General features: G+C 54.8%; 1 protein-coding gene and 1 long non-coding RNA gene across 5 annotated transcripts in view; one reads left to right on the top strand and one right to left on the bottom strand.

The window, feature by feature from the left end:
- Nucleotides 1-2,885: 2,885 nt before the first annotated feature.
- DNMT3A (DNA methyltransferase 3 alpha) overlaps nt 2,886-22,219 on the bottom strand; it is a 98,310-nt gene continuing 78,976 nt past the window's right edge. Inside the window, exons 1-18 of one of the 2 annotated variants that reach the window (XM_067703534.1) lie at nt 16,121-16,915; nt 15,099-15,314; nt 14,716-14,874; nt 14,179-14,286; nt 13,807-13,963; nt 13,329-13,478; nt 13,177-13,221; nt 12,356-12,435; nt 11,683-11,795; nt 11,381-11,564; nt 11,049-11,133; nt 9,012-9,157; nt 8,101-8,191; nt 7,763-7,911; nt 6,652-6,737; nt 4,789-4,858; nt 3,949-4,067; nt 2,886-3,178 (exon numbers count right to left, since the gene is read on the bottom strand). In XM_067703534.1, the coding sequence (XP_067559635.1) occupies nt 3,037-3,178; nt 3,949-4,067; nt 4,789-4,858; nt 6,652-6,737; nt 7,763-7,911; nt 8,101-8,191; nt 9,012-9,157; nt 11,049-11,133; nt 11,381-11,564; nt 11,683-11,795; nt 12,356-12,435; nt 13,177-13,221; nt 13,329-13,478; nt 13,807-13,963; nt 14,179-14,286; nt 14,716-14,874; nt 15,099-15,314; nt 16,121-16,192 (2,172 nt within the window). In that variant the 5' untranslated portion in view covers nt 16,193-16,915 and the 3' untranslated portion in view covers nt 2,886-3,036. Of the gene's footprint in view, nt 3,179-3,948; nt 4,068-4,788; nt 4,859-6,651; nt 6,738-7,762; nt 7,912-8,100; nt 8,192-9,011; nt 9,158-11,048; nt 11,134-11,380; nt 11,565-11,682; nt 11,796-12,355; nt 12,436-13,176; nt 13,222-13,328; nt 13,479-13,806; nt 13,964-14,178; nt 14,287-14,715; nt 14,875-15,098; nt 15,315-16,120; nt 16,916-22,219 lie in introns of those variants that run through there. The other variant, XM_067703533.1, reaches the window with a different exon arrangement.
- LOC137205394 (uncharacterized) lies at nt 18,858-22,017 on the top strand. Of its 3 annotated transcripts, XR_010934117.1 has the most exons (4): nt 18,869-19,319; nt 19,678-19,723; nt 19,953-20,755; nt 20,951-22,016. It is a non-coding gene; the product is annotated as an uncharacterized lncRNA (long non-coding RNA). The 3 variants fall into 3 exon arrangements; XR_010934116.1 differs by having other exon boundaries at nt 18,858-19,319; nt 19,678-20,815; nt 20,951-22,017; XR_010934115.1 differs by having other exon boundaries at nt 18,862-19,319; nt 19,678-20,755; nt 20,951-22,017.

The raw sequence follows: 22,219 nt of genomic DNA, 5'->3' as shown, positions 1-22,219 counted from the left end.
CCACAGCTGCTCCAGCCCCGTGGGAGCCCACCATCACCACCTGGCATCACGGCACACAGCTGGCAGGAAGCAACTGGGTATCATCTTAAAAACCAATCTGACAAGGAAATGAGTAGCCCGGGGTGCGGGACTAAGCACCCCTAAAAGGAGCGGGAGACCGCGGCCACCAGCTGTGGGCTTACTCCTGAGCAATGAGCACGGGATTCAAAGCCTGGTTTCGTTTTGTCACCAATTACTAATTTGCTTTATTCAAAAGGTGAGGTTCACTGTCCCATTTTTTTTCCAATGGAAGCCCCCTGGCCAAGACAGCCCTGGACGTCAGTTTCGTTTTGGTCGGGGGAGAATAGGTAGGGGGAGTTGAGGGCTGACTGGACTGGTGCCTAGGGTTGCAGGTCAGTGTCACAGGTTGCTAACAGAAGAGTCTTTTGACATCACCAGGGGCAAAAGAGATAGAACGCTACCTGCTAGAGGAGAGCACCTGCTGAAAGAAAACCTCCTCCTTTTCCTGCCCTCAGCACCTAGCAACTTCTGGGATTGACAGTCTACCTGCAATTAGGGCAACAGAGGTAAAGAGCTGCAGGGCCGACTCTGCAAAGTCCTGAATCCTGGGGAGAAGAGCGCTGGGAGCTCCCTGGCCGTGTGTGTGTGTGTGTGTGTGTGTGTGTGTGTGTGTGCACGCGCATTCGTTACGCATCGGTATAGAAACATGTTCCTGTGTGTGCGTGTGGGACTGACTGATTGGTGTGGGGCCTGTCTGCAGTGGGGCCCAAGACTCAGCATTCTGAGCCTCCTTCCCCCGCTCCCCACTACAAAATATTTCTTATACGTGACCCTATCTATGTATTTATATAGCGCCTATCACCGTAGGCCCTATCATTCTAGGGATGCGAACGTGGGACCATGTGCTTGGCAGCACCCCTGCCAGCCCTGCCAGTCCCAGGAGGTGCCACTCCCCCCTCCCATTATAAAATATATATCTCTATATGCCACATTATCTACACCCCATCTACCCAGGCAGGCATCTGCCCATTGGGCCCTCACCCTGGAGCCACACATGCCGTCCCTGCCTACAGCCAACACCAGGCTGCCTGCCTCGCCGGGAAGCGGAACCAAGTGTCGTGCACTTGGGGCTCCAGGTGCTGCTGACTCGAGGTAAGAGCACAGCTATCATCAGACCAAGTACTAGAAAAGAAATACACACCACTCCAATCACACACGCGAGGAGAGAGATGCCTGGTCCTCCCTCCAGCCCTGACACACGTGACTCGAGAGGAGGGAAGCAGAAGAAGAAGAGGGACGCGCCCGGAAGGCCGGCCTCGGGGACCCCCTGGCCGACGCCCAGCTGTCGCAGCGCCCGGTGGCCCACCTGGCCCGAGGGGTGGGGAGCCAGGGCACCAGGGCCACCACTGACTTAGAAGCACCCTGCTCCCCGCACCTTGGTTTGAAACCTAAAGGGAGGGGGGGTTGGGTTTTTGTTTTCTTAAAGAAAATCTGAAAACAAACATAATTATAACCAGAACCATAAGAATAATTATAACAAAAGGTGTCATCAGCCTCCCAGTATAAAACTGCAGCCTTTGGAGATGACCAAAAACATCACATTCCAGGGGCCGGAAGCCGCCTTGTGCACAGAGGGTGGATGGTGGGGGCCTCATAAAAGAACACACAAAAAGCGACTTAGACAGGAAAGCACCAGTACGTTTTGTATGTTTTTTTATTTGCTCCAGGTGGGGTCTGAACTGTCACTTGCCCGCACTCTGGATTTTTTCTGACCCCACCGCAAGGAGCCCTCGAATCGGCTAATGTGAGAAATTGGGAATGAAGACCCCTCATCCTGCCATCTTGCCGAGGGAGTCTCCTTTTCTAAAAAAATCAAAAGGTTATCTCAGGAGCCTGGATGGATCCCACTCTCAGCTTTCCACGGTCCCGACCACTGAATTTCACCCCCTTTTTTGGCAGGGAGAAACGGGAGAATGCTGTTCCCAAATTCTCCTCCTTCACCTTGTTAAACACCAAGGGGAAATTGAAAAACCCCACCACGGTTAACGGTTCACCTCCAAGCTGTCTCCCTTTCTCCATCCTTGGTTAAAACCCTTTGCACATAAGGCAACGTGGAAGCTGATGTTTTTACTCATCTCGCTGTTGTAAAGCACCATTATGAAGTCGGGTTGTACAGTAGTTAACAGTACCTTTTATATATATATCTCATATCTATCATATATATATAAACTGTAAACAAGAGGTAACAGCGGCTTCTAGAAACTGATTTTCTTCAAGGTTTCCTGTGTGGTAGGCACCTGAATACTGTATAAAAGGGTCTTGTGTGGTGTTCTCGTCTCTCTGCTGCTAGTTGGGTTGTGTTTTGCATGACCAGGAATGGTGCTGGCAAGACAGCTCAGTGGCTGGGAGGGAACTCTGCCGCCTGAGTGTCTATTTTCTGTCCTCTGCTTGTGCTCCTATCTGATCAGGCTAGAGACAACAACAAAAAAAAAGATACATAGTAAAAAAAACAAAACAAAAACAAAAACAAAACAAAAAAAAACCAAAAAAACCCCCAATATATAGATTTCTATAGAATTTCCTTCTTTCCTTCACTCCCATCTTTCCTCTGCAAGGTATGTTGCTATTTTTTGTCACTGATTTTTTTTTTTTTGCTGCAATAAACCCTCTTGTTTCAGTCACAGCAAGAAACAAAAACCCAAACAAACAGAAAACCCCTCTGAAAAGAGTAGAAAACAAAAGGTTTGACCGAAAAAAAGGGGGTGGGAGGGTGGGGAGGGAGCTTGGTTTTGTTTTTAAATAGGACTGAAGATTAACATTGAAAAATCAGGAGATGATGTCCAACCCTTTTTACAAGGCAAAGCCTTCCGGTATTTCTGCCTCTGTGGGGTTTTTTTTTTTGTTTTAAATTCCTTTTCCTCTTCTGGGTGCTGATACTTCTCTCCATCCTCATGTTCTTGGTATTTTGTTGTGTTTTGTGTTTTTTGTTTGTTTGTTTAAACCTTGTTTCACTACCTCGGTTTGCCCTCACGTCCCTTACACACAAGCAAAATATTCCTTCAGCGGAGCGAAGAGGTGGCGGATGACGGGCACGCTCCACGACCGGCCCAGCAGTCTCTGCCTCGCCAAGCGGCTCATGTTGGAGACGTCGGTATAGTGGACAGGGAAGCCAAACACCCTGGGGAGAAAAGGCAGACAGGGCAGGAGTCAGCGCCAGCCTGGGCAATTCTGTGTCCTTAATAACCTGTTCGAGACTCAGGCGCCCGGCTACGCTCTGTGGGTCTGAAGGTATGTTAAGATGATCACTGCCTAGAGATTTCCCACGCAGTAGAAACAGAGTTAGCGTTTGTGAGAAACACCTCCAGGACACGCTCCACCTGAAATTCAGACCCACAGTGGGTATCTCAACTCTGTATGTAATAAAAATACATCCCTGGTATCTTCCCCCGCAGAGAATGGAAGACTCTGCAAGGGGGCCAAACCCTTGCCTGATGTCAGGAGTTCCTGCTTGCTCCGGCTGCCTGTGAAAATGGTCTCTTTGTCTGGCTAAATGGCAGTTACCCCAAGAATGAGGAATCTAGCCCAAGTCCAATCTGTGCCAAAGCAGGGTGCTGAGGCTTTAAGGCCCACCTGGTCCCACACTGTCCTGGTCTGCAAAGCACATAACATCAGCAAGTGGGACGCAGGGAAGCTCCTGCAGCCACAGTGCTTCCTTGGAGCTCAGAAGGACCGCTGGGAGCCAAGGCATCGGGGGTTGATTCCTAGACGCCCCCCCCTTACTTTAAACCAGCCTTACAACGCACAGCAGTCCTCCCCCAGGAATCTGCCATGTTGGGAAATGCTTGGGAAAACCCACTGCTCACGGGGTATCCGCAGGGGATCCGAGTCTGGTGCAGAGGCGGAGATCCCTCCCACCCGCTCCTGCCCGACACCAGCGTGAGTGGGTACCTTTCCATTTCAGTGCACCATAAGATGTCCTCTTTCTCATTCATGAAGACGGGGAAATGCTGGTCTTTGCCCTGCTTTATGGAGTTCGACCTAGTAGTAATGGTCCTCACTTTGCTGAACTAGAAGACGAGGAGAGGAAAAGAGAAATGAGTACTCATCTCCTGCCAGGCACCTACCAAGGACTGGTGCGTCCAAAGGTGACAAGGCCTGGTCCATCCAGGGGCCGAGGTCAGGCTCCAGTCGTGAGCCTCCACAGACCCCACTGCCCTGCTTTTCTTCCTACACTGAGGTCACCCGGCCATCCTCAGTCCAGTCCCACTGGCCAAGGGCTTGACAGACAGCAGCTTGAGCCACTGTCCTTCGTCAGTCTCCTAAGAATTGTTTTTTCCCAGGGGTGGTGACTTACAGGCAAGAGGATGCCAAATTACTCAGGGGCGCAAAGGCACCCCTGGGGTGCCAGCAGCCCCAGGAGGTTTCTCCAGAGAGAAAGGGAGCTTCCACATCACAGGAGAAGCTCTGCTCTGAAGGCTCGTGCAATAGGTCCTGGCTCAATCGTTCAAAAGCCGTAGCAGACGCAGGGGCCTTGGCAAAGACGTCTTAGCGTCTGCCTCCCACAGGAGCAGCGGCGAGCTCAGCACGGAAGGGCTGCAGGCAGCAAGGATTCCTGACCTCTCCCCCGGCCCTCCAGGCTTTCCCCCCTCGACCCTCCCGCTCTGGCCAACTGCATGCACGACCCCCTCAGTCGCATCCTCTGCAGGCGGGACACACAGCCCTGGTGCTGTTCCAGCCCGTCCTGCCCTTCTCCTTACCCCCAGCAGAGGGCTTGGATGCTGGGCTAACCTTGGCTATCCTGCCGTGCTCCAGACACTCCTGCAGCTCCAGCTTATCATTCACAGTGGATGCCAACGGCCTGGAAGGCAGAAGAGAGAGAGTAACAACAGAGACCAGGACGACGGCAGGGGCGCACCCAGGGCCCTGAGCCAGCAGCCATCTGACTCACACGGGGAAATCAAAGAGGACCCCGTCACCCACGTGCGTCGTAACCCCCCTCAGACTCCCCAACACATGCGACATACACTGCAGCCACTCACAGACACAAGTCCCCCAAGCATGAATCCTTAAAGGTGAATTCAAAAGTGGTCTCAAACTACAAATGAACAGACAACGCCTGCCCAGACGGGGAAAAGCCCAATTATTTTTAAACCTGTTACTTAAAAATAGACTGAGTCTTAAAAGCACCCATCACAAAGCAAGCTTTGGCATGACAGAATGGCCTGTATTTCGACTACGGTGATGGTTACATGGGTCTGTACACTGGATGAAATTCGTCAAACTGTACACCTGAAATGTACAGTTAGTTAACCAGACAAATTCTGCACAGTCCCCAGAAGACTAAAATTTTGTGACACGGAACGTGTCACTTCTCAGAAGGCAGACCAGATCACTAAATATCACCTTCGCTGCTGGCCTTTTCTGACATTTAGGATTACGTAATAAAGGTTTCACAGAGCGGTCCACCATCTCTGCATGGGAACCACCCCAGGACCCATGGTCAGATCGCGCCTCCAGGCTCCTCCCTGTTTAGGCGCATATACACTCTACTTGGTCCCTCGCGGTAACTCTGCTCCTCCTGGAAGCTCAGAGTTCTAGAATTTTAGAGTTGGAAGAAGCATGTGAGAACAATCCCCCCAAGGGCTGTCAGGGTACGCTGAGTTACTGGCTCCATAAAAATACTGGACTACATAAGCCAGTCCATTTCTCCAGTACGCACAGACATCCATCCCGGGAACATTAGGGAGACACCGAGACAGTTTTCAGGTCAGCTGCCCACTGACCCATCTCCTTCCCAGCCAACAAGCCCTCGCAAAAGACGGCAGCTTTGCCAAACAGGTATGAGACGGGGGAAGTTCCTAAAACTTCATGCTATTGCCAGAGAGGCAGATTAGATGACTGAGGCCAGGTTAAATGATGTTCCCAATTTGTAGGTGTACCAAGGAGGCTTAAAATCCACACTCAAAACATGGTGCAAAGTATTTCTTTCCGTAATAGGTATCTAGATTGGGTGGATCTCCCTCTGCTTTTGAACCACTAACTCTCAACCAGAATTCCTTTCTTCACGTACGCCTTTTTATAGTACGATTATTACGCTGAAGAAATGAAATTTTCTTCATTCCTGGACATTAAAATCTCTGTGTAACCTAAACGAAGAGCATCCTTCCGAAAAAGGACTTGAAGCCAACGAAGTGTGTGGATAATAAGTGGAGCAGGGCCCTCTGAGCTGCGAGGTGCCTGCTGCTTCGACACTCTCTCTCCTGGAGCCCGATGTGGCCCAGCTGTGTGCACCACTCTCCTTCCCATCCCCAAACACATCCTCCACAGCTTTACCTCAGGGGACTAGGGACCAGCTGACTCTAGACACATCACCAACGTAGGAGAACCAACCATATAACTCAGCAGCACGATGAGTCCTCTTCTGTGTCAAGAGTGTGCTTTTTAAAGGTCCCATTTGGGACCACTAGTCCTTGGTTTCTCAGGCAAGTATTTTCTACACCTGACTCCCCTTCTTCCTCAAGGAAAAGGAAACAAAGAAGAACACGGCAGAGCAGCAAGCTGGTCAGCAGGGGAGGCTGGCCCCCTCCTCGGGGCGTCATCCTGCCTGCAGACACCCACCCGCAGCCACCTGGGCACGGAGCTCTCACCAACCTGTTCATACCGGGAAGGTTCCCCCAGAAGTAGCGGGCCCTGTGTGCAGCCGACACTTCTTTGGCATCAATCATCACAGGGTTGGACTATAAAACAGGACAGAGGTTAAAGATGAGTGAGAGAGAAATGTAAGAGTGCCAGGAAATTTGCTAGTTTAGAGCCTCAAAGGCTCTTACTTCTCTCTCGAGAGGCCACACTGGGAGAGCCTGAAGGCCCCAGGAAAAGCTGGAATTAAACCCAGCTACGTTCCACACGCTCCCACTGGAACAGTCTAGACCCGCACAGTCCACACCGCGATGATGGAAATGTTCTATCTGCACTGTTCCATGTAGTGGCCACTAGCCCACCAGCTGCAGATGGCGGAGTACTTGAGAGGAGGCTGGTGTGACTGAGGAATTTTAATGTCAATTTAAATGCCACACATGGCAGATGCCCACCACACTGGACCACACAGCTCCAGCTCGCCCGGAGGCTTTGAGAAAGAAAGTTCCAACGAGTGTGGATGTGTTCGCTGTAGTACGTCCACATTGTGAGCCAAACACACCAGCTTGAGGCGTTTGCCCCCAACACCCGGGAGCACAGGCTCGGGCTCCCAGACTGCCCGCCCCAAGAAGGACTCTGGCTGCAGAAACCCTCTGTGCACAGCCCAAACCAGGCTCAGCAAGCTGGGACCCACAAAATGGGAAATAGAAACTGAGATAAGCTGTGTTTTCTTCCCAGGTGCCATAAAGCATCCGTCACGGTGCCAGGGAGCGAGGACAAGCCACTCTGGTTGGGAAAATTGCTTCTGGTATCTCAGAGGTTCCCCCAGGGAAACGCCACACAGACCCCCAAGCCCAGGACTCTGACACTCCACCCTGTTTACAACAGTCAGGCCCTCCAAGTGCTGAGGCCCACACCCACACACCACCTCTTACAGTGAGACCACGGGTTCTGTCCAAGGCGTGCTTCCTCCCTGTCTACTTGGGAAGCCCAGAGCTTCCCAAACGGGCCCCTTGCAAAGCGGAAGTCACCAGTCCCCAGCTCCACAATGCAGATGAGACAGGGATAAAGCAGCAGTCCAAGGTAGAAGCCATTAGTGAGCTGACCAAACCAAGGGTGCTGGCTATACCTCGAGAAATCGCGAGATGTCCCTCTTGTCACTAACGCCCATGGCCACCACATTCTCAAAGAGCCAGAAGAAGGGGCGATCATCTCCCTCCTTGGGCCGCGCATCATGCAGGAGGCGGTAGAACTCAAAGAAGAGCCGGCCAGTGCCCTCTGAGAGGTCGGAAGAGAAAGCCATCAGCTGGGGCTGTCTACAGAAGACAGTGGTGTGGCCCGGGCACGGGGAGGGCAGGGGAGGGCAGGGTCGTTGGGAGTAGCTGTCCCAGGGCAGAAATATCCAAGTAGGAAACTGACGTGCGAAAGCACCAGCTCAGAAGGTGGAGGGGTGAGCGCAGCACCTACCGTAGAGTCCCTTGCGGGCGGGGTTGACGATGGAGAGATCATTGCAGGGACTGCCCCCAATCACCAGATCGAACGGGCCCCACTCCTGGATCTGGGAGGATAAAGGTAATGTGATGGGCCTGATGTCCGGGGACAGAGGCAGAAAGGGAGAGAGAAAGGATCTGTGAATTTAGCAAAAAAGTACTTTGGCATGGGAGAGAAGAGACCCGGCTGCTTTGAATGCTCTCTACACACACACGTACATTCATATACACACACGCGCGCGCACACACAGTGCAGCCACAGGCAAGTCACTGAGGCTCTCTGGGCTGTTTCCTAAATAATAAAGGGAAAGGACTGAACTGGACCATCTGTGAGGCCAGTGGGGAAACCAGTGTGCCCCCAGCAGGAAAAGCAGCCACTCAGGGGGGACAGCGGTCCAGGCTGGGCAGCTGAATGAAAGGTAGTCTGTGCTCTGCGCACCTTGGGCAGGTGTCTGGACCATCTGAACCCCTCCATATGCCCTTCAGGATGCCTGAGGGCCTGTAGTTCGAGGTCGACATGGATAACTGGAAAAGCAAGGGGCCACTCAGGCAGGATCCCGCCAGATCCCCCCCTCCCCAAAATGGAGGCTGGCGAACCTTTCGCCAGCAGTACTGGGAGGATGGGAACCTCACTGCAACCCACAGCGCTCCACTCAAGAGGGCCCGGAAACCAGCCAGGCCCAAGAAGCCTGGCCCCCAATTCCCACTGGAATCTGCCCCGATCCTCTAGAGACAAGGAGGGAAATGGAAGAGAAGGAGGGAGAGAGTTCAACGGGGGAGGGGGGGAGAAAGGAAAAGAGCAAATGGACAAAATGAGAGGAGCTGGCGCTGTCCCCGGAGCTAAGTGACGTAGAGAAGGTGGGCGGGGCCATGGCAGCACTGACATACATGCTTCTGCGTGACGCTGCGGACGTCCCCGACGTACATGATCTTCCCCTGGTGCCGCACCATGCCCACCGTGATGGAGTCCTCGCACACCTCGGAAGCGATGTAGCGATCCACCTGAATGCCCAAGTCCTTCAGCACCAGAAGCCCTGTGCCAGCCAGCAAAACGCACCGTCACTGGGTCGCCTCCCTGGCACCCCAGTCTTTGCAGGGGGTCCCTCGGGCCAGCCGGACACATGGGTCAAAGGCAGGCCCAAGCCCTACCCTGCCCTGAAAGCCGCAGGAGACTTCTGGATCAAACTGGAGTATCAGTAACAAGGACATCAGACAGGCTGTTACGTCGAGGCTCTTTCACGCCTAATTTGATCTACTCAGAAAATAGTCAAGACAGGACAGCAGGGGGTTTCGGGAAGCAGGGACAACAACAGGTGACTTTTGGGTGGGCTTTGCTGTTTCTGTATCTTGCATACACTGGTCCTTCCTCAGCCCTTCTATCACCTCCCGCTGCAAAATTCAACCATCCGTCAAGACTCAAGGTAAATGCCACCTACTCTAGAAAGGTTTCTCTGAGGCCCACCCCAGCCTACAGCCCCCGGGATGGCCTCCCCCCTTCTGTAAGGCCCAGCACCTTCTGAGGCGGCACATCCTCCACCTCAGAGCAGCTCGCACGCCTGAGCCAGCCCTTCTCTTGGGTTGCAAATGTCTTCAAGACAGAGTGGGCGGTCTCAGTCAGCGTGTTTCCTCCTGAACTGACTACTCACACTTCCTGACCACGGCCCTTCCACAAAGCCTTGCTGAATTGAGGCAAGGAAACAGAACAGGCCCTGTGTCAGGAGACACAGCACCATTCCCACTGCTCCCCAAAGACCTCCCCACAAGGAGCCTGCACGGCCTCTTGGGGTGTGACGTGGCTTAAGAAGGCTTCAAGGTCCTAGCCCGGGAAACCAAAGCTGTACATTAACTCCTTTAGGTTCACATGACATCAGCACTGAGCTGGGAAGAGAAGACAGACATCTGGCCCAGGTGCCTTCCCCACCCTCTGGCCAAGGTCTCCGGGCCCAGCCTGCCCATCTATCTCCCTTTGGTCCCATGAAGACAAGTTCTAAGGAGGACTATTTGTTTCCTAAGGACTGAAGAGCCTCAGCCTTGGGGCAGGGCTGAGGGGTGTATATGAGTCTTCACGTCAAGAACCACATGAAATTAAAAACAGCGGCTACACGGTGACCCGGGATTCCCTAAAAGTTAACGGTTTAAGTATATAAAGACGCATGTTCAAGGATGCTTGTCACAGAACTGCTCATAGCGGCGGGGAAAAAAGTAAACAACCCGATAGGGGGTTCATTAAATAAATTATGGTAGTTTCCCTCCATAGAATCCTAGGTAGCATTTATAAATAATGTAATTCTATATTGGTTGACATGAAAAACCAGTCATGATATCATAAATGAAAAGGCACGTTACGACACATTTTACTATTTACTATGCATTTTACTATCCTTTTGTCTTATTTATCTATCTACATATGATTATATAAACACACACATGCACAGAAAAAAAATTCTGAAATCTAAAAATGTGAAAGGACATATACCAAAATACCAGTCATAGGATTACGGGCGATTTAAATATTCTTTAGACTCTCTCGTTTAGAGTTTGTTTCTTCACTGCGACTTATAATCAAAGCACAACAGGACTGCCTATGATTTTGCTTTGGTCGCCAAGTCTGTCCTCTGAGGTTCTGTGAAAATCTTCCATAGTCTCTGACCAGCGATCGCTCTAACCTCTGCTGGAGCGCCTCCCTCCCACTGCCCCCGTTCCCGCCCCCCAACCCCGACCTCACGTCCCCAGTAAGGCAATGCCCACCAAACATGCTGGTTTACCACTTAGTTTTACTTTTCATTGAACACAGAAGTTTCCTCCTTACGGTAATATTTTAACAGTTGTAACGTTAACCGTCACTCTGTTTTGCCAAAGTTACGCACACACAGTCCCCTGAGCCCAGCTCCCACGTCCCAGGACGAAGACGCCCAAGACTCTCACCTGTAGCGATTCCGTCAAACAGGGACAGCACCCGGATAGGCTTCCTCTTCTCGGCTGGGACAGGTGGGTAAACCTTCGGAGGGTCCTAGGCAGCCAGCACAACAGGCCCGGTGAGTGGCCAGGAGTGCCCTACGGACCCGCGCGCGGGGCTGGCCTCCCGGCCAACTGTGAGCGCTTGGGGTTTCCAGACCTGCACAGCCCGCTCGCGGCTCAGGCCCCGCTGCCCGGCGCCCAGGCCCCCGACCGACCGAAGCGCTCTCGCTCTGGTGGAGTCTGCCCTCTGGCTTTGGCAGGCGGGGGGTGAGGAGAGCCACCCTCGGCCCAGCACTCACGAATTCCTGGTCGTGGTTATTGGCGAAGAACATCTGGAGCCGAGAGGGCCAGTCTTCTCGCCGCCGCAGCAGCCCGTAGGTGCCCTTGTGCCCGCACATGTAGCAGTTCCAGGGGTCTTCCTTAATGGCTGCCTGCGCAGCTCCCGGCCCCACCAAGAGATCCACACATTCAACGCAAAAGCACCTGGAAGGAAGCCCAGTGGAGCGGAGGGGACTCTCACCCCAAGGCCAGTCCCGGATGGAGTGTGGCCGCAGTGCAGGGCAAAGAGGGAGGGCCACTACGCGCGGGGGCGGGGCCTCACCTGCAGCAATTGTTGTTCCCGCACATGAGCACCTCGCGCCCCCCACAGCAGATGGTGCAGTAGGACTGATAGCCGTCATCATCATACTGGTACGCGCACTCCAGGAAGCAGTTCTAGGGAGCACGGCGGAGGCTCAGAGACCACCGGGCAGCACCCAGGCCAGCCAGGGTGAAGGCAGGCTATGAACCCAGCCTCTGGGCTTTGGCCTTGAAACCTCAACACAGAGGCCTGGAGACACGACCCCGCTACCCATCCAGCCAGGGTCCAGCCCAGACCACAGCTCTGGGAAGGGGACACCATGCCTCCCCACTGCAGTGGACAAACCAAGGAGAGGCGCGTGGGAAGGCCTGGAAAAGAAGGCCTGCACCGCCTTGTGGTCCCCCGCCCCAGGGCACAGGGACCCACCCATCAGTCTGTCCACACCCACTTCACACTAGCGACTGTGACACTGAGCCCACATCTGGGGACGTGAATGGGGCTTTAGAGGGGGCAAGGATCTCTCAGAGGAAAAGCAACAGCAAGTCAAACGCGTGACACCCAAGGATCCATTTTATCAGGACTGCTTCAAGAGCAAACCTCGGAGTCACCCTCACAGCTATCCCAGGCGCCTACAGCCCAGAGGCCAGGAGGTGTGGCCAGCCAGGGGCCTCGTCGCTGCTGGGTGTGCCCCTACCTTGCAGTTTTGGCACATTCCTCCGATGAAAAGAGGGTGTTCCAGGGTGACGTTGAGGCTTCCACAAGAGATGCAAATGTCTGGAAAACAGAGGAAGCAGAGTGAGTGTCACAGAAGGGCCCCCTCCCCGCTTGGGCCGAAGCCCAGCTCCAGAAAAGCTATAACAAGGGGCGTGCTGGAGCAGCAGCCAGAAACGAAGGCAGGAAAGAGTCTGGGCGGGGCCCCATGGAACAGGGAGGCAGCGCGGCCCCGACCTCAGAAGCCCACTCATCTCCCTGAGCAGCAACGCCGCCTTCCAGGAAAGGCACGGTGCGAGGGTCAAGAACCCGCTGTGAGAATGGGGCCTGGCCCTGTGTCACTCCGGAGATGTCCTCGGGCAGTCAACCCTTAAGGCCTAGGCCCCTGCCCTCATCCTTCCTGGCCCTGAGGGCCCCGAGCTGGACACACCATCACTAGGCCAAGGGAGACAGATATGGGATGCACTAATGACCCCCAGATGAGAGAAGGTGAGGAAAGGTAAAAGGGCAAGTTCAGATCCAAGAGAGGCCACCCTTATCTGACCCACTGGAGTGTCCCAAACCCTAGTGACCAGTTCCCACCACCGACAGGAAAGATCGTGGCACCGGAAGATAGATGTGTGTCAAGCAGGCTGGAGGTGGTGGGACATAAAGGACACATCCTGTCACCAAGTACTGATGTCCCACGGCATCGTACCTTCCTCGGTACCTATAGTACTCTGTGCCGGCCACCACCTTAGGGCCCAAGTGGAACAGACAATTGACTTCCCAGGGCCAAGGCCCAGCTGCCCCCTCAGGACTCACCCTCGATGTTCCGGCACTTCTGCCGCACCTCGTACACCAGCCGCTCTGCAGAGGGGAGGAGAGCCCGGCGTCAGAGGAGGCCTCGAGGGTCATGCCCATTCCTCTGAACGCCGGCCTCACCCTGCCGCTCTCTCCAGAGCCAGGCCAACTACCTCTTGTGCGTTCATCAATTATCTCCTTGACCTTGGGCTTTTCAGTTGTGCTCTTTCGGGGCTTTTTGGCTGGTGGGGGCGGTGCATAGGCAGCTGCCTCGGGTTCAACCCACATGTCTGTGTAAACTTCTTTGTAGGGGTTCTTCTCCTCTGGATCGGGAAAGCATGTGATGAGGTCATGGTTACTGGCTGACGAGGAATCCCAGCTCTCTTCCCCTGGACCATCTACCTACAACGGGGTGTAGCAGGGTGCGGCCCGGTGCCCAGCTTGTTCCTAGCTCCCAAGTCTCTGGTGCCAGCAAGCCAAGGGGGAGCAGGTTGTTCAAAGTCCCAGAGCGGCACTGGCCCTACCTGGCCCCAGGGAGGGGGAGACGGCGGCCATTCCCACTGCGAAGCTTCATGGAGGAGGCCTTGACGGCCCTACCTAAGCACGGCTTTCCGAGCCTGGGTGCGGAGCTGCTGGTGCACCTGCGTTTACCTTCTGGGGGCTCCAGGCCCTTGGGGCCAGAGGGCTGGAACCCTCCCAGGGCCCATTCGATCATCTGTTTGTTCTGCACCTCCACGGCCTTGGCAGTGTCGCTCTCGTCGCTGTCGTGGCACATCGGGAACAGCTTCCCCGCTCGGCTGCTGGCCACCTGGAGGGCAACACGTGTGGGGAGAGTAGCGAAGGTGGGCTCAGGCAACAGGTGGGAGAAGTTGCAGAAAGGAGACGAGTAAGGAGAGGAGGAGGCCCGAGGGCCTCCCAGGCAGACCCTCTGCCCAGGCCTAAGCCCTGTGCTCCAGCTTCCAGACCAAAAGTGGTCCCTGCCGTCTGAGCTCGCCCTGCTGAGTCCCTCGGAGGGGCACTGACCTGCAGTACTTCGTAGATGGCCTTGCGGTACATGGGCTGCTTGTTGTAGGTGGCCTGGTGGAAGGCGCTGCAGAAGGAGCTCAGCGGCATCAGCTTCTCCACACACACCTGAAGGCACAACCCGCCCTCGTTTGCTCCTCCTTCCACACTCACCGAGCACCCACCACCTGCCTGGCGTGGTCAGGGGTGGGGGCATTAGGGCCCGGTCTCTGCCCTCAAGAGGACCGGATGCACCAGTAAATAATTACATGACGTAAAGGAGGAGTCCAAGCCCCGGTGTCGGGGAGGACCTGAATGCAGGTGGAAGGGAATTCTGGGTACAGGGCTCCTGGAAGACATCCGACTCTCGTTTGGAGTGCAACCTAATGATCTCAAGGGCTTCCTCCAATCACACATATACAGAGCGGGGACGAGCAGAGCCCCCTCCTACCATCCCAATTCCGAACCACGCCCCCAGCCAAAACCAGAGGCCCCGGGACAAAGACCCCTTCCTCCCCGCCCGCCCCTGCCAGGCTACCGCCAAACCCCAGGACTCACCACTGAGAACTTGCCATCTCCGAACCACATGACCCAACGGGTGCCTTCTGCTGCTCGGCTCCGGCCCGTCATCCACCAAGACACAATGCGGCCTGGCCACCAGGAGAAGCCCCGCAGTTTCCCCCACACCAGCTCCCCAATGCCAAAGCCCCGGCCGTCCTGGAGCCCCAAGGAGCAGAAGTCATTACATGGTGGTCACGAGGCCCTGCCACCCTGATTCCCCCCAAAGCAACCCCAGCCCTGGGCATCTGAGGGTCAGGACAGCCAGGAGGGAGCGCCATCTGAATGGACAGAGCGAGACTGGAGAGACAAAGAGGCCTGGGGTCGGGTAGAGAGAGCAGGACGGGAGGAGCTGGACGAGGCAGGTGAAGCCAGCCGCTCACCTCGTACTCCGGTTCATCATCAGCTGCTTTGGCGGCGTTCTTGTCCCCAGCGTCAGCCCCCACGGGCTCAGGCGTGGTGGCCACAGTGGGGGATGCGGGGTCGGTGGGCTGCTGCACAGCAGGAGGACTGGCCTCCTCCACCTTCTGAGACTCGGTGGACCCCTGGTTTTCTTCGACAGCATTCATTACTGCAATCACCTTGGCTTTCTTCTCAGCCTGGGGAAACAAGGAACAGAAGTTACCTTGAGCTGACACTCAAGGGGCTCTTCTCAATCTCTCCAGGGTCTGGAGACAGTGACAGAAGGTAAGGGGCTGGAGAGAGGAGTTCTTCCCTCATCAACTCAACCAGCTTGCCACGGAAAACAGAGAGACGTGAAGTTGAGAGGTGAGCTCAGATCACTTGACTCAATGCCAGCCTTCTCTGCCTCCTAGGCGATCTTCCTCCCTCGTCTAACCTTCCTCAATTGTCAGCATCATCAGTTGCCCATCTTCCGATACGGAGAGATCAATTCTATGCAGATACCAACCATGCCCCTTAGATTAGGCACAGACCTTGGCTCCAGCCTCTCCTATCTTACTCCCCGATCTAGAAATGGATCCTCTTGTCCTTTTCTCCATAGTTTTCCTGGGCAATCGACCCCTTCTCTTCCTGGTCTTGGCTTCCAGACCACAATTCTAGTTTTGTTGTGATACGTAACGAAGAAATCACTGTTTTGTGTTCAGAGCGCACGGCTCCTTCCCCCTCTGCTCAACCACCACGAAAAGCCCCAGAAGAGCTTGCCTGCTCCCGTGCTCACACGCCATCCTGGAGTTCTCAGGATCACAGCTAATGTATGTTGTCACCAGATTCTACGCCTTCTTTCTACGTGCACCTTTCAGATCCATAAATACACTTATTCTTTCAACAACTATTTAGGGAGTCCACAGTATAGCCAGGCATCCTCTCTGCCATCCCACTGACAAATTAATCCAAACCCAAGTATTCTCCCAATTTGAACAGCCTCCATCCTTTCACCGTTCACCATCTCATGCTCATCTTTCAGGCTATGACCTGCATGCCCATTCCTTCTCCAAACCTGCTCCAGGATTCCCATCACCCTGCAGAGGAGAATGAAATACCTGATACTTAGCTCTGAGGGCCATTCAACCTAATCTCACCCATCTCACCCCAACGGCTGAATCTAGGACACGTGGCCCTCAAGCTTCAAGGCTCTGCACCCATTTTCACCACACCAGATTCAAAGGGAAAAAAATCCCACCTTCAACATGAAGCTTTCCCTGAGAGCTTAGAGCTGTGAATACAAACCCACCCTCAAGATTACCTGGAGTATAAGATCTCTAAGCTGGAAGTCACAGCATTTATATTCCTGTCTTAGCCTTGCAACTAATTTACAGCCGACTTGGGAGCAGTCCCTTGAGTTGCTCCACCTAAAAAGGAGTTTGAACTGAAGGATTTCTGTTAACCTCTTCTGACTGGTTGAAGAAGTTGACGTATGTATGTACCAAGAATTCCAAGGCCTCTTCAAAGCCTGTCAATGGACCCCCAGGTCCCAGGTTAAGAAGAGCTCAATGGTCCACTGTCTCTTAGATTCATTTTATTTTGATCTATCTTCAAGTCTTTGCCTCCTGGCCACAGACCAAATCTGCTTCTTGTGGCAATTCCTAAAACACGAGGATGGAAGTCTTAGTTCTTTCTCTGACTCAACAAATTCTAAAATGGGATAAAGCATCCTTTGCCCCCAGCCCACAAACAGCTGGGACAGAGAGCTCCGAGGTGGGGTGAGGGTGGAAGAACGCAGAGGACCTGCTCCTCCCTCCCAAGCCCCACCCTCACCTGGGGGATCCTGCCCCACCCCTTCCTAAAATCTACCTCCTCCCCTCCCACAAGGTGTGCCTAGGTGTGCACTCAAGCCTGTGGGGAGAGACGTTCTCTCTCAGAATTGTCAACTGCAGCTGCGCTATCCCAGGGCCAGATGTGCTCAGATAAGTGCCCTGCCTAGCAGTCTCTGCTCCCTTCCCTCCACCATGCCTCTGTGAACTTCAGGCACGGCCGCTGACCTAGACCAGGGTGCTGCCTTGGGTGGAAGGCAGCACCATTCTGCCAAAAGACCCAGTTTCCAGGGGCGACGGGCCCCCTCAGCCAGAACAAGGTGCGCAGGTGGCAGGAGGCGGCAGGGGGAAAGGATCCCAGCAAGCAGCGCTGGGGGGGCCCGGGGCACACGCGTCGGGCTCCCCCCGGCCTCCACCAGTCTAGAAGGCAGTCGTGCCTGACACCACCCTCCTCACTCCCCCTCAGCCCCTTTGTCTCTCTTCTCAACCCCTCCACAGTGAGTTCCTGAACATTATTCTTCCCCCACAACTTCCCCCAGCTTGTCAGACGGTGCTGCTGACGGCTGTTAAGCGCCCCCAACCCAGTAGGTGCAGGAGAACACGCACCCAGCATGGTTTGGCAGGCAGGGGAGGAAGGGGCCTCCACCGGGACAAGGCCAGCAGGGGTGGGGGAAGGAAGAAGGGGGTGGGTCAGCAGCAGGAGGCAAGAGGAAAGGGGAAGAAGGGGCGAGAGGGTGGCTGGGTGGGGGAGGGGCTCATTAGAATAGACTTGCCTAGGGCAGTGCGGGAGGCCCCTTTTCCACGTTCATGCCAACCCCCCGGACAATAGGAGAAATAAGGGTTAACTCTGGGCTGGGGCTTTTGGGCTAAAGGCTCCCCCCCACCTCAGTTCAGAAGGTCCTACCCCAGAGTAGCCAAGAGACTGGGCAGGATCAGGAAGACACCACACCAGCCCCACTACGGCGGCTCGAGGAGGCCACTTGGCCTGGAGTTTGTTCTGCCTGGAGAGCCACTGGTAACTCCACTCTGGTGGAGGCATGGCCTCCCCATCCAGTCCCATCTCCTCAGGCAGCTGTCCCGCCTCCACCTCTCTCTGCGACTCGGGCTGCTTCCCATTCCAAAGGTCAGAGGTCCAGGGACCCACGCGGACCCCGGGCTGTCCCAGGTGCCTCTCCCATCACAGGCCGGCGTCAGGCCACCCCACAGCCCCCTGTCAGGGCCACACTGCTCCCTCCCACCCTGACACCACTTTTTTCTGGTGGCCTGACGGTGGCTCCCAGGAACAGGCAGGAGAGGAAACTGTCCCTCTCAAGAGGCCACAAGCTTGGCACGGCCTGAGGACGGCGTGGTCCACCAGCCAGGAACACAGGTCAGCAAGGAAATGCCAACAACCCATCTGCCAGCCAGCTCAGCAAAACCGCCGCTGCTAGCCCAACTCCACGGGCCGGGGCCTGCCCCCAGCCTTCGCTGACCACTGCCCCAGGCTCACACCAGGCCTGCTCTTGCTGGCCCCTGAGCCGCCAGGTCCCACCTGAGCGCAGGAAGGAGTGGGGCTTGGGGCTCCTGAGGAGGAAGTGGGTGGGACAGCAGTAACTCAGCATCTCCAGAACTCAGGCCAGGCAGGGGAGCCAGCTCCTGCGGGCCGGGGAGGCAGACTTGACTCTTCTCAAGCCCAGAGGGCTGCAGGCCCAGAGATCCTCCCACCGGCCCCGGCCGCCTCCCCGCCCCCAGTTTCCCCAGGGCTCCATCCAGGAACCTACCCATAAGGCCAGGTGCAGCCCCTCTGTGGTCCGGCTCAGGTGTGAGCCCCAGCCCTGAAGCTCTGTAAGTAGCTGCCCGTCTGGGGGGAGGGGAAGGGGGCGATGGGGCTGGGGGGCGGAGGGGGCCAGAGAGAGGGGGAGGGGGAGGTGGGGGGGAGGGATTGAACATTTTCTTTGTCTAGAACTCCAGGTCACGTGGGCCCCGCTGGAGTGCCTGGTTGGCTGCGAGCGGGCCGGGGGAGGGGGCCGGCTCTCAGACGCTGGCAGTGGGCCAGCCCCTCTCCTTCGGTCCGAGGGGCGGCGGGCCGGCGCTGGGGCCTGGGGGCGCGGCTGGGCCTCCGCCCGTTCCCAGGGCCCCGCCCAGGCCAGGCTGGAGGCGGTGCCCGCCCCCTCCAACCGGCCAGCCTTCCCCGCCCCCTCTCCTCCAACTCCGCCAGAGCCCGGCGCGGAGCCGGGGGGCGAGGCCGGGAGCCCGCGGGCCGCGCGGGGAGGGAAGGAGGAGAACCGGGAGGGAAGGGGCTGCCCTCCAGCTGCGGAGGTAAGGTACGAGCGCCCAGAGAGCCAGGAGCGCAGGCAAAAGGAGAGAGGAGCTTTCGGGCCGTCTGGGAGAGACAGAAGAAAGTTGTTAAAAGTGAGTCTCAGCAGCACAACCAAAAAAAAAAAAAAAGGAAAAGCTTACAGATGAGCGAAGAGGCCCAGGAAACTGTAGGAAAACTCAGAGCACACAGAGATGGGCAGAAAGCGCCCGTACAGAACTGGGTGCGCTCCAGAACGGGAACTGGGAGCGTTGCCGGGGGGTGGTCTCCTCTGCCTTAAACGGCGTGGCGTGAAGAGGAGTTCAGGCTTTGAAAATCACTTCCTGGCCAAGTCCCTGGGTCCCCTAGGTCACTCTGGGTCAGCCTTGAATGTCTCATTTTCCTGTTTGCAAGGTGCGGGGTTGGGGGGTGGGGAGGAGGAGTTCAAAAGTACAGCGATTCCTTCATTCCCAGGCACATACATCTGCTGCTCAAGACTGCACTCGTTCGGAGCCTCCAGGTGCAGCTTCAACCATTTCAAGTTCCCTCCTCCTGAGCAGAGGCCCCTCCCCCCAAGAAGAATATATATGTGTGTGTATATATATGTATATATATACACATACATACATACATATACTCTCTCTCTCTCTCTCTCTCTCCCCCTCTCCCTCTCTCCCTCCCTCTCCCTCCCCCTCTCTTTCCCTCTCCCCCTCTCTCTCCCTCCTTCCCTCTCCCTCCCGACATCAAAGAAGCAGACACTGTTGGCCCTGCCCTCAAGGAGCTGACAAATTCAACTAGACTTGGAGAGATTGGAAAAGATCGTTGAAAAGCATCTCTAAAGAGAACTACGCCACAAATACCAACCACCCTGATGGGCCAGGATGGCTTGGAAGCCAAACAAAAATAAGTAGTATCAATGATAAATGAGGTTAAGGAGGTCAGTGTAGAGCAGAGGCTGAACCTGGAGGATGAATCAGATTTGGAATGTGACTGGATAGGGAGGAAATAAGAGATGTTAGGCTGGATAGGGAGGAAAACACTTGCCCACCTTCACCTCCCGCCCCACAATACAACTAAAGCTAAGGGGTGCGGAGAGAGATGTTGATGGATATATCCTATCACAGTGAAGAATAACCGCAGGTTTTCTTACATGACAGGGTGAATGGGTATTTTGGAAAGATTAGCCTGGGGACCTCTCTGGTGGTCCAGTGGGTAAGACTCCACGCTGCCAGTGCAGGGGGCCGGGTTCCGTCCTTAGCTGGGGAATTAGATCCCACATGCGTGCCACAACTAAGATGTAGCACAGCCAAAATAAATAAATATTCCTTTTAAAGAAAGAAAGATTAGCCTGTTTTGTTTGCAAGATGAATTAAAAGGAAGAGGGGCTTCCCTGGTGGCGCAGTGCTTGAGTCCGCCTGCCGACGCAGGGGACGCGGGTTCGTGCCCCGGTCCGGGAAGATCCCACATGCTGCGGAGCGGCTGGGCCCGTGAGCCATGGCCGCTGAGCCTGCGCGTCCGGAGCCTGTGCTCCACAACGGGAGAGGCCACAACAGTGAGAGGCCCGCGTACCCCCCCGCCCAAAAAAAAAAAAGGAAGAGCAGGGGAGCTGAGGGTAAATGCTCCCAGCAGGGCAGGGCTGTTTGGCCAGCCACACTCTCAGAGGATCTGGACTGGGGTTCTGGTTCTATCACTGTGACCTTGGACAAGCCACTTAACTCCAAGAAGTCTTTTTTCACTTGCAAAACAGGAGTGATGACATCTGCCCTCCCAGGCCCCGGAATACCAGCATCACTTAAGGAGATAATGCCCCCAGGTGCCTGGCTTCCAACCACAAGCTGCGGGAACAAACCAGCTGGAACAGGTGCTGGTATAAGGAGGTCAAAAGATGGGCTGTGAAGGAGAGCCTACCTACCATCCCTCCTGGGGCTCAGCACCCTTCTGGGGGCCGTCAGAACAAGCAGGCCCTAAAAAAGGAAGAGGACTCCAAATCAGAGCGAGCCTTCTCCAAATAATACTCAGGGAGTACAGACTTCCTCTCCCCACCCTGACTGAGATCCAGAACCCATACAGCAAAGAGGAGCCGTTCCATAAAACACAGGCCCTGTTCTGCTCCAGGCCATCTTTCAACCCAATCAAGGTACCTGCTTGGTATAATTTTTCAGAAGATCCCCAAGCAGAGATGAGAAGCCGTGAGTTTATACCTCCTGCCTGCTCCCACCCTTTAAGGAACATAATAAGACTTGCTTGGCTTCTCTCACTGGTGCCTCCCCGGCATCCTCCCAGGCCGCTTTAGACCTCACCCCAGGCCTCCTCTCAAAATGAAGTTTCTGATCCGGCTTGGCCGGCTCTTTTTAAAAACACTATCTCATCTATGACATCTCCTTTTCCATTGTTATGCGGCTAAACACCTTAGACTCTACACTCCACGGTCTTGGGACTTCTTCAGTAAGTAATGGTGCCTGTGCATGCAGTCAGGACTCAAAGTGTCAGGGTGGACCAGGGCCATCAGTGTCACTTTTTCTTGGCCCACTTAATAAAGGAGCCTTTCCCTCCAGCTGCCAAACTTCCTTATTCTCATTCTTTAAAATTGAGCTCAAATTGGGGGGAGGGGCAACATAAGAGTAGGGGATTAAGTGGTACAAACTACTATGTATAACATAAACTACAGGGATCTAGTATACAGCACAGGGAATATAGTCAATATTTTATAACAACTATAAATGGAGTATAAGCTTTAAAAATTGTGAATCACTGTGTCGTACACCTGAAACTTGTATTGTAAATCAACTACACCTCAATAAAAAAAATTTGTTTTAGTAAAATGAAGCTCAAATCTTACCTCTTCCACACAGCTCCCAACTGAAGCAAAAAAAGCCCAATTCAAAGGTGTCCCCTCGCCACTTAGAGCACCGCCCCTCTCCTGTAGCTACACAGACAGGTAAGGTTACCCTTTTCTATACTGTAAGTCACTCAGACTGAGATTCGTGTCCTCTTTGTACCTGGTGGGCAGAGAGAG

This window comes from Pseudorca crassidens, chromosome 14, assembly GCF_039906515.1.
Source record: "Pseudorca crassidens isolate mPseCra1 chromosome 14, mPseCra1.hap1, whole genome shotgun sequence".
Lineage (NCBI taxonomy): Eukaryota > Metazoa > Chordata > Mammalia > Artiodactyla > Delphinidae > Pseudorca > Pseudorca crassidens.
This window is presented reverse-complemented; position numbering and strand designations above follow the sequence as displayed.